Source organism: Rana temporaria, chromosome 5 (genome assembly GCF_905171775.1).
Source record: "Rana temporaria chromosome 5, aRanTem1.1, whole genome shotgun sequence".
Lineage (NCBI taxonomy): Eukaryota > Metazoa > Chordata > Amphibia > Anura > Ranidae > Rana > Rana temporaria.
In genome coordinates this window covers 335,067,530-335,090,374 of record NC_053493.1, presented here as the reverse complement: position 1 = coordinate 335,090,374, position 22,845 = coordinate 335,067,530, and the positions used below count along the sequence as shown (strand labels likewise).

The window sequence follows — 22,845 nt, the reverse complement described above, 5'->3', positions numbered from 1 at the left end:
TCCTCTAAGATTGCCCTGCATTTGGCTCCATCCATCTTCCCCTAAACTCTGACACGCTTCCCTGTCCCTGCTGAAGAAAAGCATCCCCACACCATGATGCTGCCACCACCATGTTTCACAGTGGGGATGGTGTGCTCAGGGTGATGTGCAGTGTTAGTGGTTCGCCACACGTAGCGTTTTGCTTTTAGGCCAAAAAGTTTAATTTCAGTCTTATCTGACCAAATCACCTTCCACATGTTTACTGTGTCCCCCACATGGCTTCTGGCATAAATGCAAACGGAAATTCGTATGGCTTTTTTCAACAATGGCTTTCTTCCTGCCACTCTTCCATAAAGGCCAGATTTGTGGAGTGCACGACTAATCATTGTCCTGTAGACATATTCTCCCACATGAACTGTGTATCTCTGCAGCTCCTCCAGAGTTATCATGGGCCTCTCGGCTGCTTCTCTGATTAATGCTCTCCTTGCCCTGCCTCTCAGTTTAGGTGGACGGCCATGTCTTGGTAGGTTTGCAGTTGTGCCATTTTCGGATGATGAATAGAACGGTGCTCCGTGAGATGTTCAAAGCTTGGGATATTTTTTTAAACCCTAATCCTGCTTTAACCTTCTAAACAACTTTATCCCTGACCTGTTTGGTGTGCTATTTGGCCTTCATGATGCTGTTTGTTCACTAATGTCCCCTAACAAACCTCTGAGGGCTTCACAGAACAGCTTTATTTATACAGAGATTAAATTACACACATGTGGACTCTATTTACTATTTAGGTGATTTCTGAAGGCAATTGGTTTCATTCGATTTTAGTTAGGGGTATCAGAGTAAAGGGAGCTGAATACAAATGCACAACACACTTTTGACATATTTATTTGTAAAAAATTTGGATACATATTTGTCATTTTCCTTCCACTTTGCAATTATGTGCCACTTTGTGTTGGTCTATCACATAAAATCCCCAAAAATATACATTTATGTTTTTGGTTGTAACATGACAAAAAGTGGAAAATGTCAAGGGGTATGGATACTTTTTCAAGGCACTGTATGTACATATTTAAATAGTGTATTTAGCTGGCTGGAGTTCAGGTTTTTACCATTTAGTTGTAATACATTGGTTGGCAGATTCAGAGACTTGGATTGTAGTACGAAGGAACAATAAAGCACAACCATTGTGTAGCACTGCAAAAGCAGAGAGCAGACTCTGTAAAGATGATAAGCAAATTATGGCTTTCGCCATGAACATATTCGATAACTGGAAAATACCTGTTTTCTCAGACATAGACATTTATGTATTGGGAGAGTGTACATGTTTATGCACCGAGAAAACACCTCTGATAGAAGCCATTTCATGGAAGAACTGCCAAGTATATCGGTAAAGCTTGGACACTGTGGGACATTGTACAAAAACCTTGGACTGTCACAGAGGATCCCGAACAATTAGAACTATGGAACAGTGATAGGCTTGAAAATTTAAATGCAGGTCAGTGGTCAGGGACAACAATTTTCTTGACTATAGAAGACCTTAAGCATGGCAGGCAGAGCGATTACCAGGGGATGTGAGCTAAGGACATTGTAGAGAGATAACTGGCGAAAAGGGGGTCTGAGATTTTTCACCTGGGTTTGGTACTAATTTCCTTTTTCAGTTATCTCCCAATTAAGTCTCTTCAACGCAATACACTAAAGTGGCCCTACTCTTTTTTTTGCACTACATAGTCTTTCAGTCCATTTGTTTTCAACTTAAAGGATCACTAAAGGAAACATGCCCTGTGGTATCCTATAAAGTCATAATAGTTTAGTGATTTTTTGAAAAAAATTGTGAAAAGCGATTAAATTCCATGGTATCTCTTATCTGCATCTATAATGGTTTTGTTTCTGCTTTTTCCTTCCTGATTCTCGCCGCTCGTTCGTGAGAGTGACGTCGCCGTCATGCTGGGAACTACATTTCCCAGTATCCTTTGCGCATCGCGCATGCGCAGTTAAAAAAACGGGATGCGCGCTCTGTGCATAGATTTGAATAGCCCACGCACTATACCGCCCAACGATGGATCACACAGGCTGGCTGAAGTGTGGGCGGGCACAGTGAGAGAGGGGGCTGGAGGAGGCTGAACGCACCCACCCCCTTCCATTCGGCTGTAATAATGAAAGAGGGGAGGTTCAGTAAATCACACATCCTTGCAGTCTGGAACGTACAGAGCGTCCAGACGCAGACATGTAGTATGCAGAGGTGGGGGCGAGCATGTTTGTCCACACACCAGGAATCCTCGCTCTGCCATGCTTTTCTTACACAGACAACCAGAAAGTGGGGAGAACAGAAAAGCCATACATCAACATCTGAGCTAAAAACGAACAATGAGGACATGAAAACAGCACTGCACTAAGGTAAAGGAAGCTATTTAGCTAATAAAAAAAATTCCTTTACTGACCCTTTAACACCTACAAAATGTGTTCTAACTCTACAAAACTAAACCCATGGTGTACTCAAAACTTATAAGTTATGGTTGCATGTAGACAATAGAGACCATATGGTCCCACATCATATCTTTATGGTTCTCAGAGCACTGCTGAAGCTTCTAAAGCACAAGGCCAGGTAACTGCCACATGATGGCATACCTACAGTAAGTCTGTGCAAATACAGACTTTAAGGCTACAAGCACATGGGAACATCAAATCCTAATGTCTTTGTGGACCCAGGTAACAATTGCGCAGAGTTCAACCCCGCTTTCACCAGTTTGTCAAACTCTATGATATATAATTATATAAGTTAACCACGCAATCACCTCAATCCTATCAAGTAATTATCCTGTGGGTAGCTGCCAACAATATGTGCCCCCCACACCTAATGTAGTCAAAAAATAATTGTAGCGCTACCAAGCATAAATGTGAAATATTTTAAAGTGAAATAAATTCTACAAAATGGAGGCCCCTTTGGTATTAGCACCCCCTCTTAGGGTGTATTTCTACAGTGTACCCAAATATACAGAGATATTTATAAATAAACAATGTAATTAAAAATAAATATTACCAAACAGGGATGGTGTGACCCCCTTGTGTGCACTATATAACATATATGTGTCAAAACCGTTTATAAAAACCAATCCAAACAAAGATTTCAACGTGCATATGTTTTTTCTGAATTCATACATAAATGTAGATAGCAGTCCAAAACTGTGCAATCTTCCCTTTTAAGTGCAGGCATTTCTTAAATGATAAAGTACAAACTTCATGCGACTTCTCCACCAATATTCCTAGCAGCTCACCTCCTTACAGAAACATATACAATAATAGGTCATAAGTGCGTTTACCCTTTAAGTTGGGACCAACATAAGTAATGGCTGCAGATTCTTATGCAGAAAGTCTCAAGGATGACAACTCAAATGACCAAAGGGCCTCATTAATCTACTCGTCTCAATTGGGATATAAGGTACTCAAAAGAACACAGAAGGAATCATCATCATGCAACATGCATATATCTAAATGTATTAAAAAGCATCAAAGCATAGCTAAAAAAAAATATAGTTTTTTTTTTTTTTTGCACCTGATTGGGTATTCTTTGCAAAGTGAATTTTCACCACCGCCCAACTCAACCCCAAAATTATCACATGTTCCACTATGAATGAGTAACTGCTTCTACAATGATGCGACTCATTTAGAGCACTGGGCTACTATAGGCAACCATGATTTTAGTCATGTAGTTAAATATAACAATGGTGGCAAGCCCAGGTTGTGGGTTCAGAAGGTGTGGTGTTGCAGAACAGTTTGTCACTTTAACCACAGATGGAAATGGTAACTGGGGAAGGCTTACTCCACCTGGGAGCCACACTGGAAATATGTTGGCAGGGCCGTCTTTACCACAGGGCAAATGGGGCAGCTGCCCAGGGCCCTGTCACTGTTGGGGGCCCAAAGCAACCCCCTTTAAAAAAAAAAAAATGTTTCTTTAGTTTTTTTTTTCCAGGGGTCCGGAGGTCTCCAGGGGCCCGGAGGCCCCCAGGGCCCCAGATGGAAACCCCCCTTTTTTTTAATTTATTTTTTTAAATAAAAAAAATATATATTTTTTTAATATATGTTTATTTTATTTTTTATTAAAGGGCCAATTTTTTTTTTTGAGTTTTTTTTATTAAAGGGACAATTTTTTTTAGGGGTCCCCAGGGGCCCGGAGTTCCCCAGGGCCCCGGATGACAACCCCCTTTTTTTATAAAAAAAATATTTTTTTATATATTTCTTTATTTCTTTTATTATATATATATATATATATATATATATATATATATATAAAAAATATAGATTATTGAAATTAATAAAGGACCCAGAGGTCCCCAGGGCCCCCGGATGGCAGCCCCCCTTTTTTTTATAAATTTTTTTTTTTCATATTATTTTATTTCTATATATATATATATATATATATATATATATATATATATATATATATATATATATATATATATATATATATATATATATATATATTGTGGCAAACACCCTTTTTTATTTTTTTTATAAATGTTTATTTTTTTATTTTTGTTTATATATTTATTTTTTTTAATTAAAGGGCCCAGAGGTCCCCAGGGCCCTGGATGGCAACCCCCCTTTTTTTTTAATAAATGTTTCTTTTTTATATATATTTTTTTTATTTTTTTATTAAAGGGCCCAGAGGTCCCGGATGGCAACCCCCTTTTTTGTAATTTATTTTTATAAAAAAAAATATTAAAGGGCCCAGAGGGCCCCAGATGGCAACCCCCATTTAAAAAAAAAATATATATTTTGTATTTCTTTTTTTCTTTTTATTAAAGGGCCCAGAGGTCCCCAGGGCCCCGGATGGCTACACCCCTTTTTTATATATTTTTCTTTATTTATTTTTTTATTTTTTGTAAAGGGCCCCCGCTTCTAAATTCGTGGCAGCCCCCCCCCCCCCCGCTTCTCAATTTCAGGCGGCAGGGGGCCCATGCCTGAAGCTGTGTAAGTGGCCCCATAATTCCTGATGGCGGCCCTGCCGCCCGTTAAGCCCCTGTGCTGCCCACAAATCAGGCTGAAAATCATCAGCGGCACGCAGCCAGTGACAGTACTTCTGGCTTCCCTTTAGACGTGCACTTCTCCCTTGCTGCCACTGGGTGCTGCTTGTATATAAAAGTGAATTAGAATGTGATTTTATAACATCCCCAGTTTCCTCTTCCCGAGGCTGACTTCTTCATGTCCTGCTCCTCAAGGTATGTCACGGTTTGCTAATCTATATTGTAAATAGAAGTCTTCTGTAGAGTGTGCCCAAAGTCTTTATAATATTTGATGATTCACTGAAGGTCTGGTCAGTGTTTTAAAAAGTTCCTCTATTTTACACATGGCATTGCATGGGGGTCACAGCACCGTCTGTCCATTCTGCTTTAGCACCATGGGACCCCCATGCCATGCCATGTGTAAAATAGAGGAACTCTTTAAATCACAGACCAGACCTGCAGTCCAGGCTGAGTAAGGCCTCAGAGCACATGGCATTACTGTCTGTATTTAACTGCTTGATGGGCTTATTTTGGGCCTGGCTGGTTCACATGTATGTGTTTTGGCGGCCCACATTTGCGCAGGCACAGCAGCCCATTCATTTGAATGGGCTGCCATGCCTGCGTTTCCTGCAAAGAAAAGCACATGCCTCATGTAATAGGCTGCGCACACGGCACGCCTATGCCCATCAAGCACTGAAATACAGCACTGTCTGTCCATTATGCTGTCTGCTGTGACTTATCTGCAGTTCCCACACTGTCAAACCTGCTGCATTTTTAGACGTTTAGGTCACACTTTTAAAAACACAGTGCATTTGTGTGTGCAAGAACTGCAGGTAAGTAGCATGGTGCAAAAGCAGAATGGATTTCAAGGCAACTGTATTTTTAAAATGCTGAATGCACCTTTTTTCTGCAGGAAACAAAGGCATGGCAGCCCATTCAAATCAATGGGCTGCTGTACCTGCACATATGAGGGCCGCCAAAACATACATGTGAACCAGCCAGGCCCAAAATAAGCTGGAGGGGGGCTCAAAAAAATGTTTGCCCAGGGCCCAAACCATATTAAAGACGGCCCTGTATGTTGGTATAGGCAGATGGATGAATCCATAATGAATGCACCCTTTTTTTAAAACCTGTGCCAGCAGCTCAAATGAACATTAAATGAGTGGAGAGGGACACTTTCTTTATTTAAAGGTATTTAAAAAAATGAATAAAACTGCTGCCCTATAAACTTCTTGCCCGCCTGCTCAGCCAAATATTAAAGCTCTTAAAGTGGTTCTAAAAGCAGAATGTTTTTTTTATTTTATTGCATTCTATGCATTCAGATAAAAAAAAAACTACTGTGTACATCACCCCCCCTCAGCCCCCTTAACCACTTACCCCCCGGACCATATTGTTGCCCAAAGACCAGAGTACTTTTTGCGATTCGGGACTGCGTCGCTTTAACAGACAATTGCGCGGTCGTGCGACGTGGCTCCCAAACAAAATTTGCGTCCTTTTTTTTCCACAAATAGAGCTTTCTTTTGGTGGTATTTGATCACCTCTGCGGTTTTTATTTTTTGCGCTATAAACAAAAATAGAGCGACAATTTTGAAAAAAATGAATATTTTTTACTTTTTGCCATAATAAATATCCCCCAAAAATATATAAAAAAACATATTTTTTCCTCAGTTTAGGCCGATACGTATTCTTCTACCTATTTTTCGTAAAAAAAAATCGCAATAAGCGTTTATTGATTGGTTTGCGCAAAAGTTATAGCGTTTACAAAATAGGGGGTATTTTTATGTCATTTTTATTAATATATTTTTTTTACTAGTAATGGCGGCGATCAGCGATTTTTTTTCGGTATTGCGACATTATGGCGGACACTTCGGAAACATTTGGCACATTTTTGGGAGCATTGGCATTTTTATAGCGATCAGTGCTATAAAAATGCATTGGATTACTATAAAAATGCCACTGGCAGTGAAGGGGTTAACACTAGGGGGCGGGGAAGGGGTTAAGTATGTCCCTTGTGTGTTCTTACTGTGGGGGGGGGGGTGGCCTCACTAGGGGAAACACTGATCCTCTGTTCATACATTGTATGAACAGAAAATCAGCATTTCCCCCGCTGACAGGACCGAGAGCTGTGTGTTTACACACACAGCTCCCGGTCCCCGCTCTGTAACGAGCGATCGCGTGTGCCCGGCGGCGATCGCGCCCGCCAGGCACACGCACGGGAGTCGGGGGCGAGCGGGGGGCGCGCGCCCCTAGTGGCAGCTGAAAGAGCCGACGTAGAATGACGTGCTCTCGCCCAGGAGAGCCAGCTTGCCGACGTAGAACTGCGGTGCGCGGTCGGCAAGCAGTTAAAGAAGTTGTAGAGGCAGAAGGTTTTTTTATCTTAGTTCATTCTATGCATTAAGATAAAAAAAACTGTGTAGCAGCCTCCCCAGCACCCCCTAATTACTTACCTGAGCCCCATATCTTTCTCCAGCTATGCTCACAAATGTCTAAGTCCTCTGGGACACTCCTCCTGATTGTCTGAGAAACAGCAGTGGCACCATTGGTTCCAATGGCTGTCAATCAAAGTCAGTGCGCCAATCAGGGGAGGAATGGTAGGGCCAGGTTAGAGCTTTGTGTCTGAATGAACACACGGAGCTGTGACTCGACTCGGGTACCCCCATAGGAAGCTGTGGGGGCCCCTCGACAGGAGAGAGGGGCCAGGAGCAGCAAGGAGGGACCTGAGAAGAGGAGGATGGGGGCTGCTCTGTGCAAAACCAACTGCACAGAGCAGGTAAGTATAATATGTTTTTTTTTTTTTAAACAAGACTTTACAATCACTTACCTGAGCCCCATCTCCATCCAGCAATGTTGCACAAGAGCCTCGTCTGTTCGGGACTCTCCCTCCTCATTGGCTGAGACACAGCAGCAAGAAAGGAAGTGGGGCGCTAAGCCACGGCTCCCTGTCTGAACAGAGCAGCAGCTCGTCTTGGGTGCCCCTATAGCAAGCAGCTTGCTGTGGGGGCACTCAGCAGGAGGGAGGGGCCTGAAGTGTCGGCAAGGGACCCGAGAAGAGGAAGATTTAGGTTTCTTAGTGAAAAATCACTGCACCGAGCAGGTAAATATAACATGTTTTCTTTTTAGACAAAAAAAAAAAGACTTTAAAGTGAAAGTCTTATTTTTAATTTTTTTGTTTAAAAATAACAAACATGTTATACTTACCTGCTCTGTGCAGTGGTTTTGCATGGAGCAGCCCAGATCCTCCTCTTTTCAAGTCCCTCACTGGTACTCCCGGCCTCTCTCTCCTGTCGAATGCCACCACAGAAAAAAGCTTGCTATGGGGGCACCCAAACCGAGCCGCTGCTCTGTGTGTCTATTCAGACACAGAGGCGCAGCGCGGCCCTCCCTGCCTCTCTCTTCTCATTGGCATATTGACTTTAATTGACAGCAGCGAGCCAATGGCGCCCACTATTGTGTCACATCCAATCAGGAGGGAGAGTCCAGGACTTCGTGGCTCTTGTGCATTATCGCTGGATCTAGAGGGAGCTCAGGAAAGTATTAGGGGGTCTGAGGGGGGCTGCTGCACACAGATGATGTTTTATCTTAATGCATAGAAAGCGTTAAGATAAAAAAAAAATTGCCTTTAGAACCACTTTATTATCACTGAAAGTATTACTGGTTATGGGTGCTTGTGGTGGGTAGATGATGTAGTCTGTATTACAGTGCATAGTCTTGTGTGTATTGGGTTGCACAGTGATGTGTGTATGCAGTTTGGCATTGATAATTGAAAGGATAAGTTCACCTTTACAAAAAAATTATAAAAGCACATTTTGTAATTCCTTTTTTTTTTTTAGGAGCCAGTAAAGCATTGCACCCACGATTAGCAGATGCGACACTTTTGACACTTTTTGGAAACCAGTGACACCAATACAGTGATCAGTGCTAAACATATGGACTGTCACTGTACTAATGATACTGGCTGGGAAGGGGTTTAACATCTAGGATGATCAAAGGGTGAAATATGTGCCTAGCCAGAATTTTGGTGTATACTGTGGGAGGTGCTTTTACTAATGAAAGTAATGAATTTTATTCCCTGCGGGGAAAGAATATCCATGATTTCCCCGCTGACAGGACAGAGCTCTGCCTTGTTTACATAGACAGAGCCCTGTCCTGTGCATCTTTCCGACAATCGGTTGGTGCCAGTGGTCATCCATTGGCCAGCACCCACTAATTGGCATCTGCTGTGTATAATCACAGCACAGCAGGGTGGCTGGCAGTGCGCCCCCTACCCGGAAGTGCCGAGTCATGTACCTAGTACATCATCTGGCGCAGGAGAGCCGCATATGCAAGTAATATGGTTGGCAAGCGGTTGATAATGAAACAGACCTGCAGTATTTGAGGTGACATAACGCTTTGTTAAAGAGGTTGTAAACCTTGAAAACAACAAAACCCTGCAAGACAAAGGCACAATGAGCTAATATGCATCGCATACCAGCTCATTATGAAATACTTCACTTAGAACGAAGCCCTGGATAAGCGTTGGCCCTCCGAGTATAGCGCAGACATCTTCCACCGAAGTTATTTTCGGGTACGTGTCTCCGGCGCCGTGATTGACCAGAGCCACGATGACGTAGCTCCCACGTTTGCGCGAGGGAGCCACAGGTCACGGCACAACTCCTTAAGAAACCGCACCAGTGGCCCGTTTCTTCAGTGCGCACGCGCTGATGACATCGGCAGCAGCACATGTACTGAATATCTCCTAAACTGTGCAAGTTTAGGAGATATTCAAGGTACCTTATTATACGCTTACCTGTATGTACAAATGGTGTAACAGTGTGAACAACCACTTGAAAATACGTCATTTCTGGTCAGCTCTGCAAAAATTATTTGGCTAGCTTTCAGCTAGGTAACGTAAACCCTCTCCAAGAAAAGAACTACTGAGTAAATCTTATATATGCATAGCAGGCATTTAATGGAGAAGTTTAGGGTTCACTAAAATAAACAAACACACATAGTCACCTATATGCTGCAGCAGGGTGAGGCTGCAGCTGTCCCATGTCGGCTCTAAGCCCAAGAAGTGAGCAATCACATGACTGCTCAAAGCTCAGTTCTTGGTCTGCTCGGAGAAGGTGTGATTGTGAGTAACTCACTGGAGCGTTGGGCAGGATAGGCGGTGGACGCAGCTGGCTGAGGCTCTCAGCTGCACACTGAGAGGCGGAGCGAGCCGTCAATCAAGCAACTGGGTGGATCCCAACCATACTGTTGGGGACCTTGAAGCATCTGGAGTGGCTCTGCCATATCAGCTGATAGTGGGCAATAGCCCGCAATCAGCTGATACTGAGTCACAGGAGAGCATAAGTAAATGAATTTCTGTGACCCACAGGAGAAGTATTGCCATAAAAAACTTTGACCAGTGCTTCACCTACTTAAAACACCCACTAATGCAAAGTTCTGTGTTAAACTGGTGGGCCTCATTAAAACAAGTTCAGTGGTTTTGCTCAGCATTATGTGTGTCACAAAACTGGGTGTTTACTGAACAACCTCAACACCAGCATGTTACCCTTCTTTCTTTCCAGGCCATTTCCAGTTTTCAGTGCTGTGACTGTTTAGCATCGTACAAATGATCGGATTTTCCGACAGGACTTATGTGATGGCAGGATGTTGTCGGATAATCCGACTGTTTGTATGCTCTATCAAACAATTGTTGTCGGAATTTTCCGACAACAAATGTGGGATAGCGTACTTTAAAATTTTCCGACAACAAATGTGTGATGTTGGATTATCCGATCGTGTATACACAAGACCGTCAAAAAAAATCCAAAAGTACAAACATGCATGCTCAGAAGCAATGCTAACCATAACACAACATTAGCAGAAGTTGCCCGAAGGGTGGGGCTAAAGAGCTGAAAAGGTACGTATTTGTGTGTTTTTCGGCCAACAATTCTTTGCCGTTTATATGCAATACAAGTTCATGGCCAACGCCCTTCGGACAAAAGTTTTATGTTTTGGAAAATCCGATCGTGTGTACAAGGCTTACGACTAAAGCCTCATACACACGATTGGACTTACATCGGACTTTTCCGTGGATTTTTGTTCGAAGGGAGTTGGCCGTGAACTTGGTATGCAAACACACGGCAGGACATTTTCAGCCAACAAACATGAACGTAGTAACGTAATTGACATACTACGTGGGTTTTCTGCTCTTTAGTGCCACCCTTTGGGCAACTTCTGCTATTGCTGGGGGATTTTGTGTTTGCGTATGGGCCTTCAAGGCCCATACACACAATCTGACTTTTTGACAACAAACTTCAAAATTACCTTTTTTTTTCAGAAAATCTGACCATGTGTATGCTCCAGGGTTGCCAACTTTCAGTAAATTTACAAACAGTTTGTAAAATCCGTGATTTTTGCATCTGTCTATAAATGTCCATTATGTACGTGTAGTCTGTATGTCTGTAATGGACATTTATGGACAGATGCAAAAATTACGGATTTTACAAACTGTTTGTAAATTTACTGACGGTTGGCAACCCTGGTACGCTCCATCGCACAAACTTTTTCGGTTTTCATCGGACAAATGTTCTCTCTGCAAACAGACAAACTTTTCGGCAACAAAAGTCTGATGGAGCAAAGTCCGATCGTGTGTACAGAAGTTCATCGGACTTAAGTCCAAAGTACAAACACGCATGCTCAAAACCAATGCAAAAGAACCACCAGCAATAGCAGAAGTTGCCCAAAGGGTGGCACTAATGAGCAGAAAAAAACACATAGTATGTCAATTACGTTACTACGTTAGTGTTTGTTGGCTGAAAAAGCCCTGCCGTGTGTATGCATACCAAGTTCACGGGCAACGCTTTTTGAACAAAAATCAACGGAAAAGTTTGTTTGAAGTCCGATCGTGTGTATGAGGCTTAACAATTACCTGTTTATGCAATAGTGTACCCAAATTATTTTTATATAATTTTTCTATTTGTTTGTGTCACCATCTCAGATGTGATATCGGGAGTCCCAGGAATCTCAAAATGGTCACTCAAATGTCATTCCATAGAATTCCCTCTTAATTCTTCCCAGCAGTTACATAGAAGCTTATGTTGGGAGGTGGAGAGAAGGCTGGAGATGCTGAGCCAGAAAAGCATTATTAGACACTCCTGGAAGAGGAGAGGGTTGTGATGTGTAGAAGGGAGTGAGATAGTGAATTGATTCTCTTCTAATAGTCAAAATTTCTAGCCCGTTCTAAGACATATGGCAAGTGACTGAAAGAAAAAAATACGGAAAGAAAAAAAATACTAACATTTTCTGTGCTTTTACCTACCATGTTTAAGTTTATAACAGGGTCGCTCCAAATATCTCTACTAAGTAGAGCGAAGCTTGGTAAATTGCAATATACTTCTTGCCCACATGAGGGTAGTATTGCCACAGTTTTAAGCTAGGCTACATTCCGTACTAACTGTTCTAACGTAATGCAGGGCTCAAATATTTAAATGTTAATTTTGTCATGACTTTAGTCAAACTTAAAATTAAAAAACAAATTATTATTTTTTAGTAGCTGTTGAAAGAAATGCCTAAAAAAATATAAGTAAGGAGATTAGAAAGTGGTTCCTACTGATCAAACCTTACAGAATATTATTATAATTATTACTAATAAAATATATATTCACATATTTTCAAAGGTATACTGTGTTCTGTGAGAATCGAGAAAGAGTATCTCTTCCCCAAATCTCACATTTCCACAATAGCTGTGGCTAATGGGTGAGATTGGGTACACTATATTGTCAAAAGTATTGGAACACCTGTCTTTACACACACATTAACTTTAATGGCTTTCCAGTCTTAGTCCATAGGGTTCAATATTGAGTTGGCCCACCGTTTGCAGCTATAACAGCTTTAACTCTTCTGGGAAGGCTGCACACAAGGTTTAGGAATGTATCTATGGGAATGTTTTACCATTCTTCCAGAAGCGCATCTGTGAGGTAAGGCACTGATGTTGAATGAGAAGGCCTGGCTCACAGTCTCCGATCTAATGCATTCAAAAGGTGTTCTAGCGGGTTGAGGTCAGGACTCTGTGCAGGCCAGTCAAGTTCCTCCACCCCAAACTCGCTCATTCATGTCTTTATGGACCTTGCACAAATGGGCTACTGAAAGAATGGTCAAACATTCCCATAGACACACCCCTAAACCTTGTGGACAGCCTTCCCAAGGAGTTGAAGCTGTCATAGCTGCAAAGGGTGGGCCAACTCAATATTGAACCCTACAGACCAAGACTGGGATGCCATTAAAAATCATGTGCGTGTAAAGGCAGGTGTCCCAATACTGTTGACAATATAGGCCCGGATTCAGGAACGACTTACGCCGACGTATCTTTTTATACGCCGCGTAAGTTCTAGGATGCGCCGTCGTATCTATGCGCCGTATTCTTAAAACCAGATACGCCTGAATTCTGGCTCCATCCGACCGACGCAAGTCTCCTACGCCGTTGTATCTTGGGTGCATATTTACGCTGGCCGCTAGGGGCACTTCAGTTGATTTAAGCATTGAATATGTAAATGACCTAGATACGCCGATTCACGAACGTACTTGCGCCCGTCGCAGTAAGCTACGCCGTTTACGTAAGGCGTACGTCCGGCGTAAGTTTACCCCTCATAAAGCAGGAAACGCTGTCGTATTTTACGTCGTTTACGTAAGTCGTACGTGAATGGGGCTGGGCGTAGGTTACATTCACGTTGTACGCATTGAGCCGTCGTATCTTAGGGAGTATATGCGACGTGATTCTGAGCATGCCCGCGCATGCGCCGTTCGTACGGCCATTCATTTACATGGGGTCACGATTCATTTTAATACAACACGCCCAGTACCTGCCTACTTTGAACTACTTTGAATTACTACTGCTGCTCAACCAGAGTACCCAAGCCTACCAGGAAGTGTCAGGAGCCATCTACACAGCCAATGCGAGCACAAGAGGTGTGGGACACAGCAGAACACAGCAGAACTGTGCATACAGTGGACACTAATACATGAAGAGTGTTATTATTCCTTTTCATTGTGTAGGGCAACCACCTAAGGAACCACTGAGTTTTGGGTTCCTCAGTCAGCTTTCCTACTACCTCCAAACTCCAGCCTGGAGGCAGAACCATTCATCTCCGGGGTCCCCTCCCAGGCTACACAGCAGCACCTTAACTATCCATAGTCCATCTGACTCTCCTTCTAGCCAGGCTCCTCAATATTTAAGGGCTGGTTCAACCATCCGGCCAGGCCTCCTGCCTGAGGATTGAACAGAGTCCCATAAATATTTTGATCAGCACCTTATGGCCTCCTCTTACTAGCTGCTAGAAGTGTCTTCAAGCTTCTAGAACCAGGGGGTTCTGACCTGCAGTGCCCTCCAGCCTGACCTAAAGTAAACCACCTGACTCACACACAGGCTTCTAACAAGCCTCTATTTACACTACCCAACTATGTACTCAAGAGGGTGCTACAATTGTGAGTTGCCAATTTTTAGCCTCTACCCTGTCCACCTTTAGGAGATTCCTGAAAACAAATTTATTCAGGGAAGCCTATCCCATACCCACCTAACAACTGTGCCCGGGCCACCCCCATCAAATCATTCTCTGCAGCTATTACCTTTTGTACCACACCCCCTCCCTTTAGAATGCAAGCTCTACGAGCAGGGCCCTCCTGTACCCTTTGTATTGAACTGTACCAGTGGCGACCCATCCATAGGGGGCGTCGCCCCCCCTCCCAGGCAGTCACAGATTTTTTTTGTTTAAAACTGTCCCTTTAAGGAAAAAAAAATTGAAAAAAAAAGGCCTTAAGAGCTCTTTTGCCAGGTGCCGGACGCAGCGCTCTGTGGAAAACGCCACGTCTATGGAATCACGAGATTGCAGATGAGGAACTTAATTTGCAGGCTTTAAACCGGCCCTGAGGTGCATTCCATCGCGCCGATCAGCATCCGCCCAATGCTGTAGTATTATTTACTATGGCCAGGTGTTTGATTGACAGTTATGTCACTTCTGGTTTTCACTGTTCCAGTGCGCACGAGCAGAGGAAGCATGAGGAGCGGACTCCTCCACCGCTGCTGAACTGTACTGTAATTCTGTGGTCTCCCTATACATTGTAAACTGCCACGTAAACTGTTGGCGCTATATAAATTGTGTATAATAATAATAATCATTTTTAGAAATAAACATCTAGCCTTAATACTACACTTAGAAGATGTTGTTTTGTTTTTTCTCCATTTGTTGTTCACATGCAGGGCTACATCTAGCTCATAGAACTAGCAGCCACTGAGTCAATCCCCTACACTTGAACTGGCATCCAGGACTTGTGTTGGCAGGCAGCATAACATAGACTTGCTTGGGCTTCTCTGTGTGTGCCAAAGTGACATTTGCAAAAAATCTGGAGCACTCCTTTATATACAGTAAATAGTTTTTTTCTCTAACTCTCCTGTAATGAATTAGGACCGTTTAAGAAAACCACAGCTAGGAAAGGTGTAGGTGTTGCTAATTTATGCACTGCAGGTCAGAGAATGAAAGTCAGTCCAGATTTCCCATTAGTTCCAGGCTTTATATAGCAACCTTCTCGCCCTTACAAAACAAAATGACCTCTACACTGCTAGCTATAATAATCATTTCATTACAGATGAAAAACAGATTTGAACACTTGCATTAAAGAAACTATAGCGATAAGCAGTGTGGAAACACGAAGCCAGGTTACAGCATTTAGAATTCAACTTGTAGCACACAGCTGACAACAAAGGGAAATAAATACTCAGAAAAATCAGAGAAGGGATTAGACTACATCCCCTGACCCTATGTGGACTTCATGTGCTTAACATGACAATTAATCCCTTCTCTATCTAGGTACACCATAAATAAATAAGTGACCTTATAAATTACCTAGCAGTTCCATTGCATCATCCTCATTATCAATATCTTCCTCTGTGACAGACGCTGGGGTGCTGTGTATAGAGTCAAAGGAGTCTTGGGACAACATGGCTGCCAGGAGTTTCTTATGCTGCTGCTGCTGTTGTTTCAGTCCTTTGTTTTTTGGTTCCATCTTTAAGCTAGAAAGATAAAAAAACATTCAACATGGCTTGTTTATTTTTTAAGTTATTGCTCATAGAAGAAAACTTTTTAAAGGGGAACCGTGGGTTCATGTGAAATACATATACAGTAGAATCTTGGTTTACAGGTAACGCGGTTAATGAGCATTTTGAATAACGAGCAACTTTTTTTTTTTTATTCTGACTCTGGTTTGCGAGTGTTGTTTTGCAAAACTAGCATAATTCAAGCTAATGGGGCGTGCAATATCGCATTTGGCCAGAGGTGTGGGGGCGCCAGAGCCGAGCCGATCGCAGCCATTTGGAAAAACTCTGAAAAACCTGGAAATAAGCTGTTCTCGAGCCTTTCCAAGGTTTTCCAAGTTCAGCTGAGCTGTCCCCAAGCCTTTACGAGTATTTACGAGGCTCTCCAGCGCCCCCCCCCCACCTCTGGTCACATGCGACATTGCATGCCATAGATGACAATGCGGAACAAATTATCTTCATTTCGGGAGCGCTCGTTCTGGTAAAACTACCGTTCATAATGGAGTTAGCACATTCATCACGCTGTAACAGACAGAAAATTGCGAATCGTCTTTTACTAACACGGAATCAGCAAAAGTAGCCCCAAGGGTGGCGTCATCCGCATGGAACTTCCCCTTTATAGTGCCGTCGTACGTGTTGTACGTCACCGCGCTTTACTAGAGCATTTTTTTTTAAACGATGGTGTGTGGGCAACATCGTTTTAATGATAAAGTTAGAAAAACTTTGTTTTTTCTACATGCCAAAATCATGACCCAAACACGGCGAGTCAAGCTAATGCCAAAGAGCTCAGTTTTGGTCTCATCTGACTACAGCACTTTCTCCCAATCCTTCTCTGAATCATTTAAATGTCCATTGGCATGACTATACATGCGCCCTCTTGAGGAGGGGGACTGTGTTTGAAGGATGAAAAATGCTGACTATGACCCCAAGAACACCATCCCTACAGTCAAGCACGGAGGTGTAAACATTAAGCTTTGGGGCTGTTTCTCTGCTAAAGGTACAGACTCACTTTGACGAATTGAGCGGCCAATGAACGGGGCCATGTATTGTAAAATCTTGGATGAGAACTTTCTTCCCTCAGCCAGAACTCTGAAGATGGGTCATGGATGGGTCTTTCAGGACGACAATGACCTAAAATTTACCGCCAAGGAAACAAGGGAGTGGCTCAAGAAGCAGCACATTAAGGTCATGGAGTGGCCTAGCCAGTCTCCAGACTTAATCCTATAGAAAAGTTATGGAAGGAGCTAAAACTTTGAGTTGCCAAGCCAATAAACCTTAAAGATTTAGAGAAGATCTGTAAAGCCCCATACACACTATCAGTTTTCCTGATGGTTTTCTCTTCAGGTTTACCAAAACCATCTAATATGAGGTCAAACCTTAAGCGTTTCAATGTGAATGCAATCAGGCAGGTCCTTGTACTACATGGTTTTGGTAAACCTGAAGAGAAAACCAGCAGGAAAACTGATAGTGTGTATGGGGCTTAAAAGAAGAGTGGACCAAAATCCCTCCTGAGATGTGTGCAAACCTGGTAATAAACTACAGGAAACATCTTACCTCTGTACTTGCCAACAAGGGTTTATCAAACAATTACCAAGTCGTGTTTTGCTTGGGGATCAAATACTTATTTTACTCACTGAACTGCAACTCAATTTATAACATTTGTATCATGTATTTTTTGGGGATTTGTGGTTGATATTTTGTCTCTATGATTTAAAATACACCTATGATAAAAATTATAGACCCTCCACTTATTTGTAAGTGGGCAAACATACAAAATCTGCAGGAGATCAAATAGCACACGCCTAGCAAAAGATCCTAGCACACGCCCTTTTGCCAAAAATCAGATGCAAAGGAATGGTAGAGTAAATTCTGGTTACTGATGATTTCGAGGAGAGGGCGGAGATAGATATTAAATAGTACGGGCGATAAGGGAGACCCCTGAGGGACTCCGCATGACACCGTGCGTTTTTCAGAAGTGAAAGGACCTAGTTTCACCATCTGTGATCGGTTTTCCAAAAAGGAGGAGAACCAGGGTAGATTAGAGTCTGCCACTCTAGCTACTTCAGCTAGGCGGGTCAGCAGCAATTTGTGGTCTACTGTATCAAACGCTGCACTCAGGTCCAAGAGTATCAGAAGACAAGATTCTCCTTCATCTGCTGCTTCGAGAGCATCATCCCATATTTTGAGAAGTGCCGTTTCTGTCCCGTGACCAGGATGGAAACCTGATTGAAGTGGATCCAGTAGTTTGTGGGTGTCTAAATGAAGTTGTAGCTGTTGCACTACTGCTTTCTCCATGACCTTGGAGAAAATGTTTAGGCCTGTTATGGGTCGACGATGGTTTGGGTCTTTGGGGTCAAGGGTGCTTTTTTTAGAATGGGTTTAATTATGCCTTGCTTCAGGGGGGGGGGGGGGGGGTCGGCACCATGCATTCCTTGAATGATTGGTTTATGAGGTGCGTGATAGCCGGTGCCAAAATATCGGCACATTCTTTCAACAGTTTAGTGGGAATGATATCATTAGGTGATGTGCTGTCTCGCAGGGTTCCGATTATATTTTTGGTGGTGTCGATGGAGATTGATTTTAGTGTAAATGTCATTGATTGCGGCATATTTGTGTAAATATTGGCTTTTTGATTTAAAGGGGAGTTGGTAGAGATTTACTTTTGCTGAATAATTTCACAGATTTATCCAAATTTGTTAATGAAATATTTCGATAATTCGTTGCAAAAGAGTTTGCGGGGGCGGTTACGGGCTTTTGCGAGGATATTAGAAAAATTTATCTTTTTTTGCTTTAAAGATTTCTTTGTGATATTTCTTAGTAATTAGTTTGTAAATTATGTGGTTTTCTCCGTTGAGCTTCTTCTCCAGGCTGTGTCCGCTCTTCTGCGTTCTTGCTTCAACGACGTGAGATTGTCGTTGAACCAACCGGCGTTGTTTTTCCGGATGAGCGTTCTGCATTTCGGAGCTACTATGTCTGCTGACTGTAGTAGAGCTTTGTTGATGGAGTTGAGTGTTTCCGCTGCTGTTTGACGTTGTTGTATTATTTTTATTTTGTACGATAATGTAGTTTTGAAGAGTTCCGAGTGGAGCATCTTCTGGGATCTTGTCCAGTGTGTTGTTAACGTTTTATTTTTTTATTTTTTTAAGGGGGCGTTTATAGTGATTTTGAATTTGATTGCATGGTGATCTGTCCATGGTAGGGGCTCATTTCCCAGTATGTTAATATCCAAATCTTGTTTGAAGATAAGATCGAGCGTGTGGCCTGAAACGTATGTGGGTCCGCATACTAGTTGCTGCAGACCTCAGCCTTCCAAGTGGTCAATGCAGTCGTCGGCGGCGGGGTCCTGTGAGGAGTTGGCCCAGAGGTTGAAGTCCCCAAGTAGCAGGAGATGTTTGATGTTTAAGGTATATGTAGAGATAAATTCTGTCAAAGATGTGAGGAGGTGTGTTTTTGGTCCAGGTGGTCTATAGCAGAGTAGTATGTGAACGGTGTCCTGGGGATTTGTTTGAAGTTGCAGAGTGAGGGTTTCCATGAATGGTAGTGAGCTCTGTGGATCTGGTTTGGTGAGCGAGAGGTGAGCCTTGTAGATCACGGTTAGGCCTCCTCCTCTTTGCCCCACTCTGTTTTTGGGTAAAATACCATAATTTTCTGGCACCAGTTCTCCCAGAATGGTGTTACAATCCAATGTTAGCCAGCTTTCTGTGATGAAGAGGCAGTTAATGTTGTGTTGAATGATGAAATCGTGGATTTCCTGTCGGTGCTTTACTGCGGATCTTGTGTTGATCAAGGTGCATGATATGTGTTTTAGCTGAAGTTTTGGCGTATTATTTTTGATTAACGATCGTCGATCGGTTCTTAGCAGTTGCTCTTTCCGTAGTAGTTTTTTGGTGACATCTGGTAATGTTGAGGCGGTTGTCCTTAGACCCCAAATGGTTTTAGCAGAGTATTGCAAGTTAAACCATGATAGCCGATGTGCCGAAGATGGTAAGTGGTGGTCGCGCTGTTGATAAACGATGGTGGAAAATTTTGGTGACGCTGATGAGTGGCGATGAGTGGATCCCCAAATTAACCCCCCAGTTGCTCCAGAGGAAGGCGAAAAAAAAATCAATGCCAATCAGCTGCGGCGGGGAAAAAAATTCCTTCCTGATCCCTCAAGGGCGATCGGGCTAAACCCTGGATCAACTTACTATGGCTGTTGAGGCGTGGGGTTTCTTACCTGTTGGAGTTGATGGTCGGGGTGCCTACTTTTCACAACGTTATGCGGCCGACAGTCCTTTGGTATAGGCACTGCAGGTGGCGGTGTATGGACACAAAAAATAGTGATGTGTTCTGGTGCTGTCGGTGGCTCGAGGGTGGTGGGGGTTAACAGGTAAGTGCTGCTTGTGGATGGTGTCGTTGTGGAAGTGAGGGGGGGGTGAGGAACAAGGTGATCCCTGTTCCTCGGGTGTAGCAAGATGGCAAGATAGCATTCTTATTTAGTTGATGATGTATAGGTTTACCTATTTTTTACAGGAAACTATTTTGTGCCATTTGACATTTGCATATGTTGAATAAGAGATATCTTTTTGCTTTTCATCTGTTGTTCGTAAGCATCCTAACTGAATTGTTTATTCCTGTATGACCCTACAAACTGAAATAAAATAAAAAAATAGAAGACTCATGCTTACAGCCCCCTTCTTTGTTGTGGGCATAACAGTCATTGCATACAATGACGTTCTCCCCAACAATGCAGATAAATAAAGCTTTCACTACAACTTTGCATTCACACCCTGTAAAAAAAAAATCATTCATGCAAATACTTTAAGCGGATGCAGTAAAAATAAGTCTAATGCAAGCTTACATGGTATTTTTATCCCGTCCTGTGGTTGTCTTCTTTAATTTAAATTCTGCCAATGTTCTGTTTACATTTCAGAACCCTGTACATCTCATGTGTATTGTACTATTCAAATCTATGTCTGCTCTGCATCTGCACAATTCTTGCATACAAAGTAGAACAGCCTAGTAGCCAAAGTTATAGACACGTACCGGTATTTATGTCTCTTACCAAAAACAATAAACAGGGAAATAAACCGGGTTTGTTGAGGAGTAATATACAGTATCTCACAAAAGTGAGTACACCCCTCACATTTTTGTAAATATTTTATTATAGCTTTTCATGTGACAACACTGAAGAAATTACACTTTGCTACAATGTAAAGTAGTGAGTGTACAGCTTGTATAACAGTGTAAATTTGCTGTCCCCTCAAAATAACTCAACATTAACACATTAATGTCTAAACCACTGGCAACTAAAGTGAGTACACCCCTTAGTAAAAATGTCCAAATTGGGCCCTTGGGCCCACTGCCTTAACCCTCTTGGGCATGGAGTTCACCAGAGCTTCACAGGTTGCCACTGGAGTCCTCTTCCACTTCTCTAGGACAAGATCACAGAGCTGGTGGATGTTAGAGACCTTGCGCTCCTCCACCTTCCATTTGAGAATACCCTACAGATGCTCAATAGGGTTTAGGACTGGAGACATGCTTGGTCAGTCCATCACCTTTACCCTCAGCTTCTTTAGCAAGGCAGTGGTCGTCTTGGAGATGTGTTTGGGGTCGTTATGTTGGATTACTGCCCTGCGCCAAGTCTGCAGCCCAGTCTCCGAAGGGAGGGGATCATGCTCTGATTCAGTATGTCACAATACATGTTGGAATTCATGGTTCCCTCAATGAACTGTAGCTCCCCAGTGCCGGCAGCACTCACGCAGTCCCAGACCATGACACTCCTACCACCATGCTTGACTGTAGGCAAGACACGCTTGTCTTTGTACTCCTCACCTGGTTGCCGCCACACATACTTGACACCATCTGAACCAAATAAGTTTATCTTGGTCTCATCAGACAACAGTACATGGTTCCAGTAATCCATGTCCTTAATCTGCTTGTCTTCAGCAAACTGTTTGTGGGCTTTTTTGTGAAATATCTTTAGAAGGGACTTCTTTCTGGGACAATTCAGACTAATTTGATGCAGTGTGCAGTGCATGGTCTGAGCACTGACAGGCTGACCCCCAGCCCTTCAACCTCTGCATGAATGCTGGCAGCACTCATACGTTTATTTCCCAAAGACAACCTCTGGATATGACGCTGAGCATGCACACACAACTTCCCAACTGGTCGACCACGGCGAGGCCTGTTCTGAGTAGAACCTGTCCTGTTAAACCACAATTTATGGTCTTGGCCACCGTGCTGAAGCTCATTTTTAGGGTCTTCTTATAGCCTATGCCATCTTTATGTAGAGAAACAATTCTTTTTTTTTCAGATCCTCAGAGAGTCCTTTGCCATGAGGTGCCATATTGAACTTCCAGTGACTAGTAAGAGAGTGAGAGCGATAACCCCAAATTTAACACACCTGCTCCCCCCACTCCTACCTTTGAGAGTCACATGACACCGGGGAGGGAAAATGGCCAATTGAGCCCACTTTGGACATTTTCACTTAGGGGTATACTCACTTTTGTTGCCAGCGGTTTAGACATTGTGTGTGGAGCTATTTTGAGGACAGCAAATTTACACTGTTATAGAAGAATTAAGTCGCAGCTCCAATTCAGTGGTGTACTTTTGTGATATATAGACACTTATAAGAGTGTAGGGACTAGCCCCTCTGATCCTTTGTAGGTTTAGTTGTTTATTTTTTATTTTGCTATTTTTGTTACATGGTAGTGTTATGTGCTAATTTTGCTACATTCCTAAAAAAAAAAATTGTGCTTAAAAGTAGCTATAATGTACCAATATGTGGGTAGTGTGCTTGCCATCTAAATACGTATTTGTGTGGGGTAATTAGTG

At 42.8% G+C, this 22,845-nt stretch overlaps 1 protein-coding gene across 1 annotated transcript in view; it reads right to left on the bottom strand.

The window, feature by feature from the left end:
* C5H8orf34 (chromosome 5 C8orf34 homolog) overlaps positions 1–22,845 on the bottom strand; it is a 363,446-nt gene that overhangs the window by 187,104 nt on the left and 153,497 nt on the right. Inside the window, exon 7 of the mRNA XM_040354371.1 lies at positions 15,842–16,008. Coding sequence (XP_040210305.1) covers positions 15,842–16,008 — 167 coding nt within the window. The remainder of the gene's footprint in view (positions 1–15,841; positions 16,009–22,845) is intronic.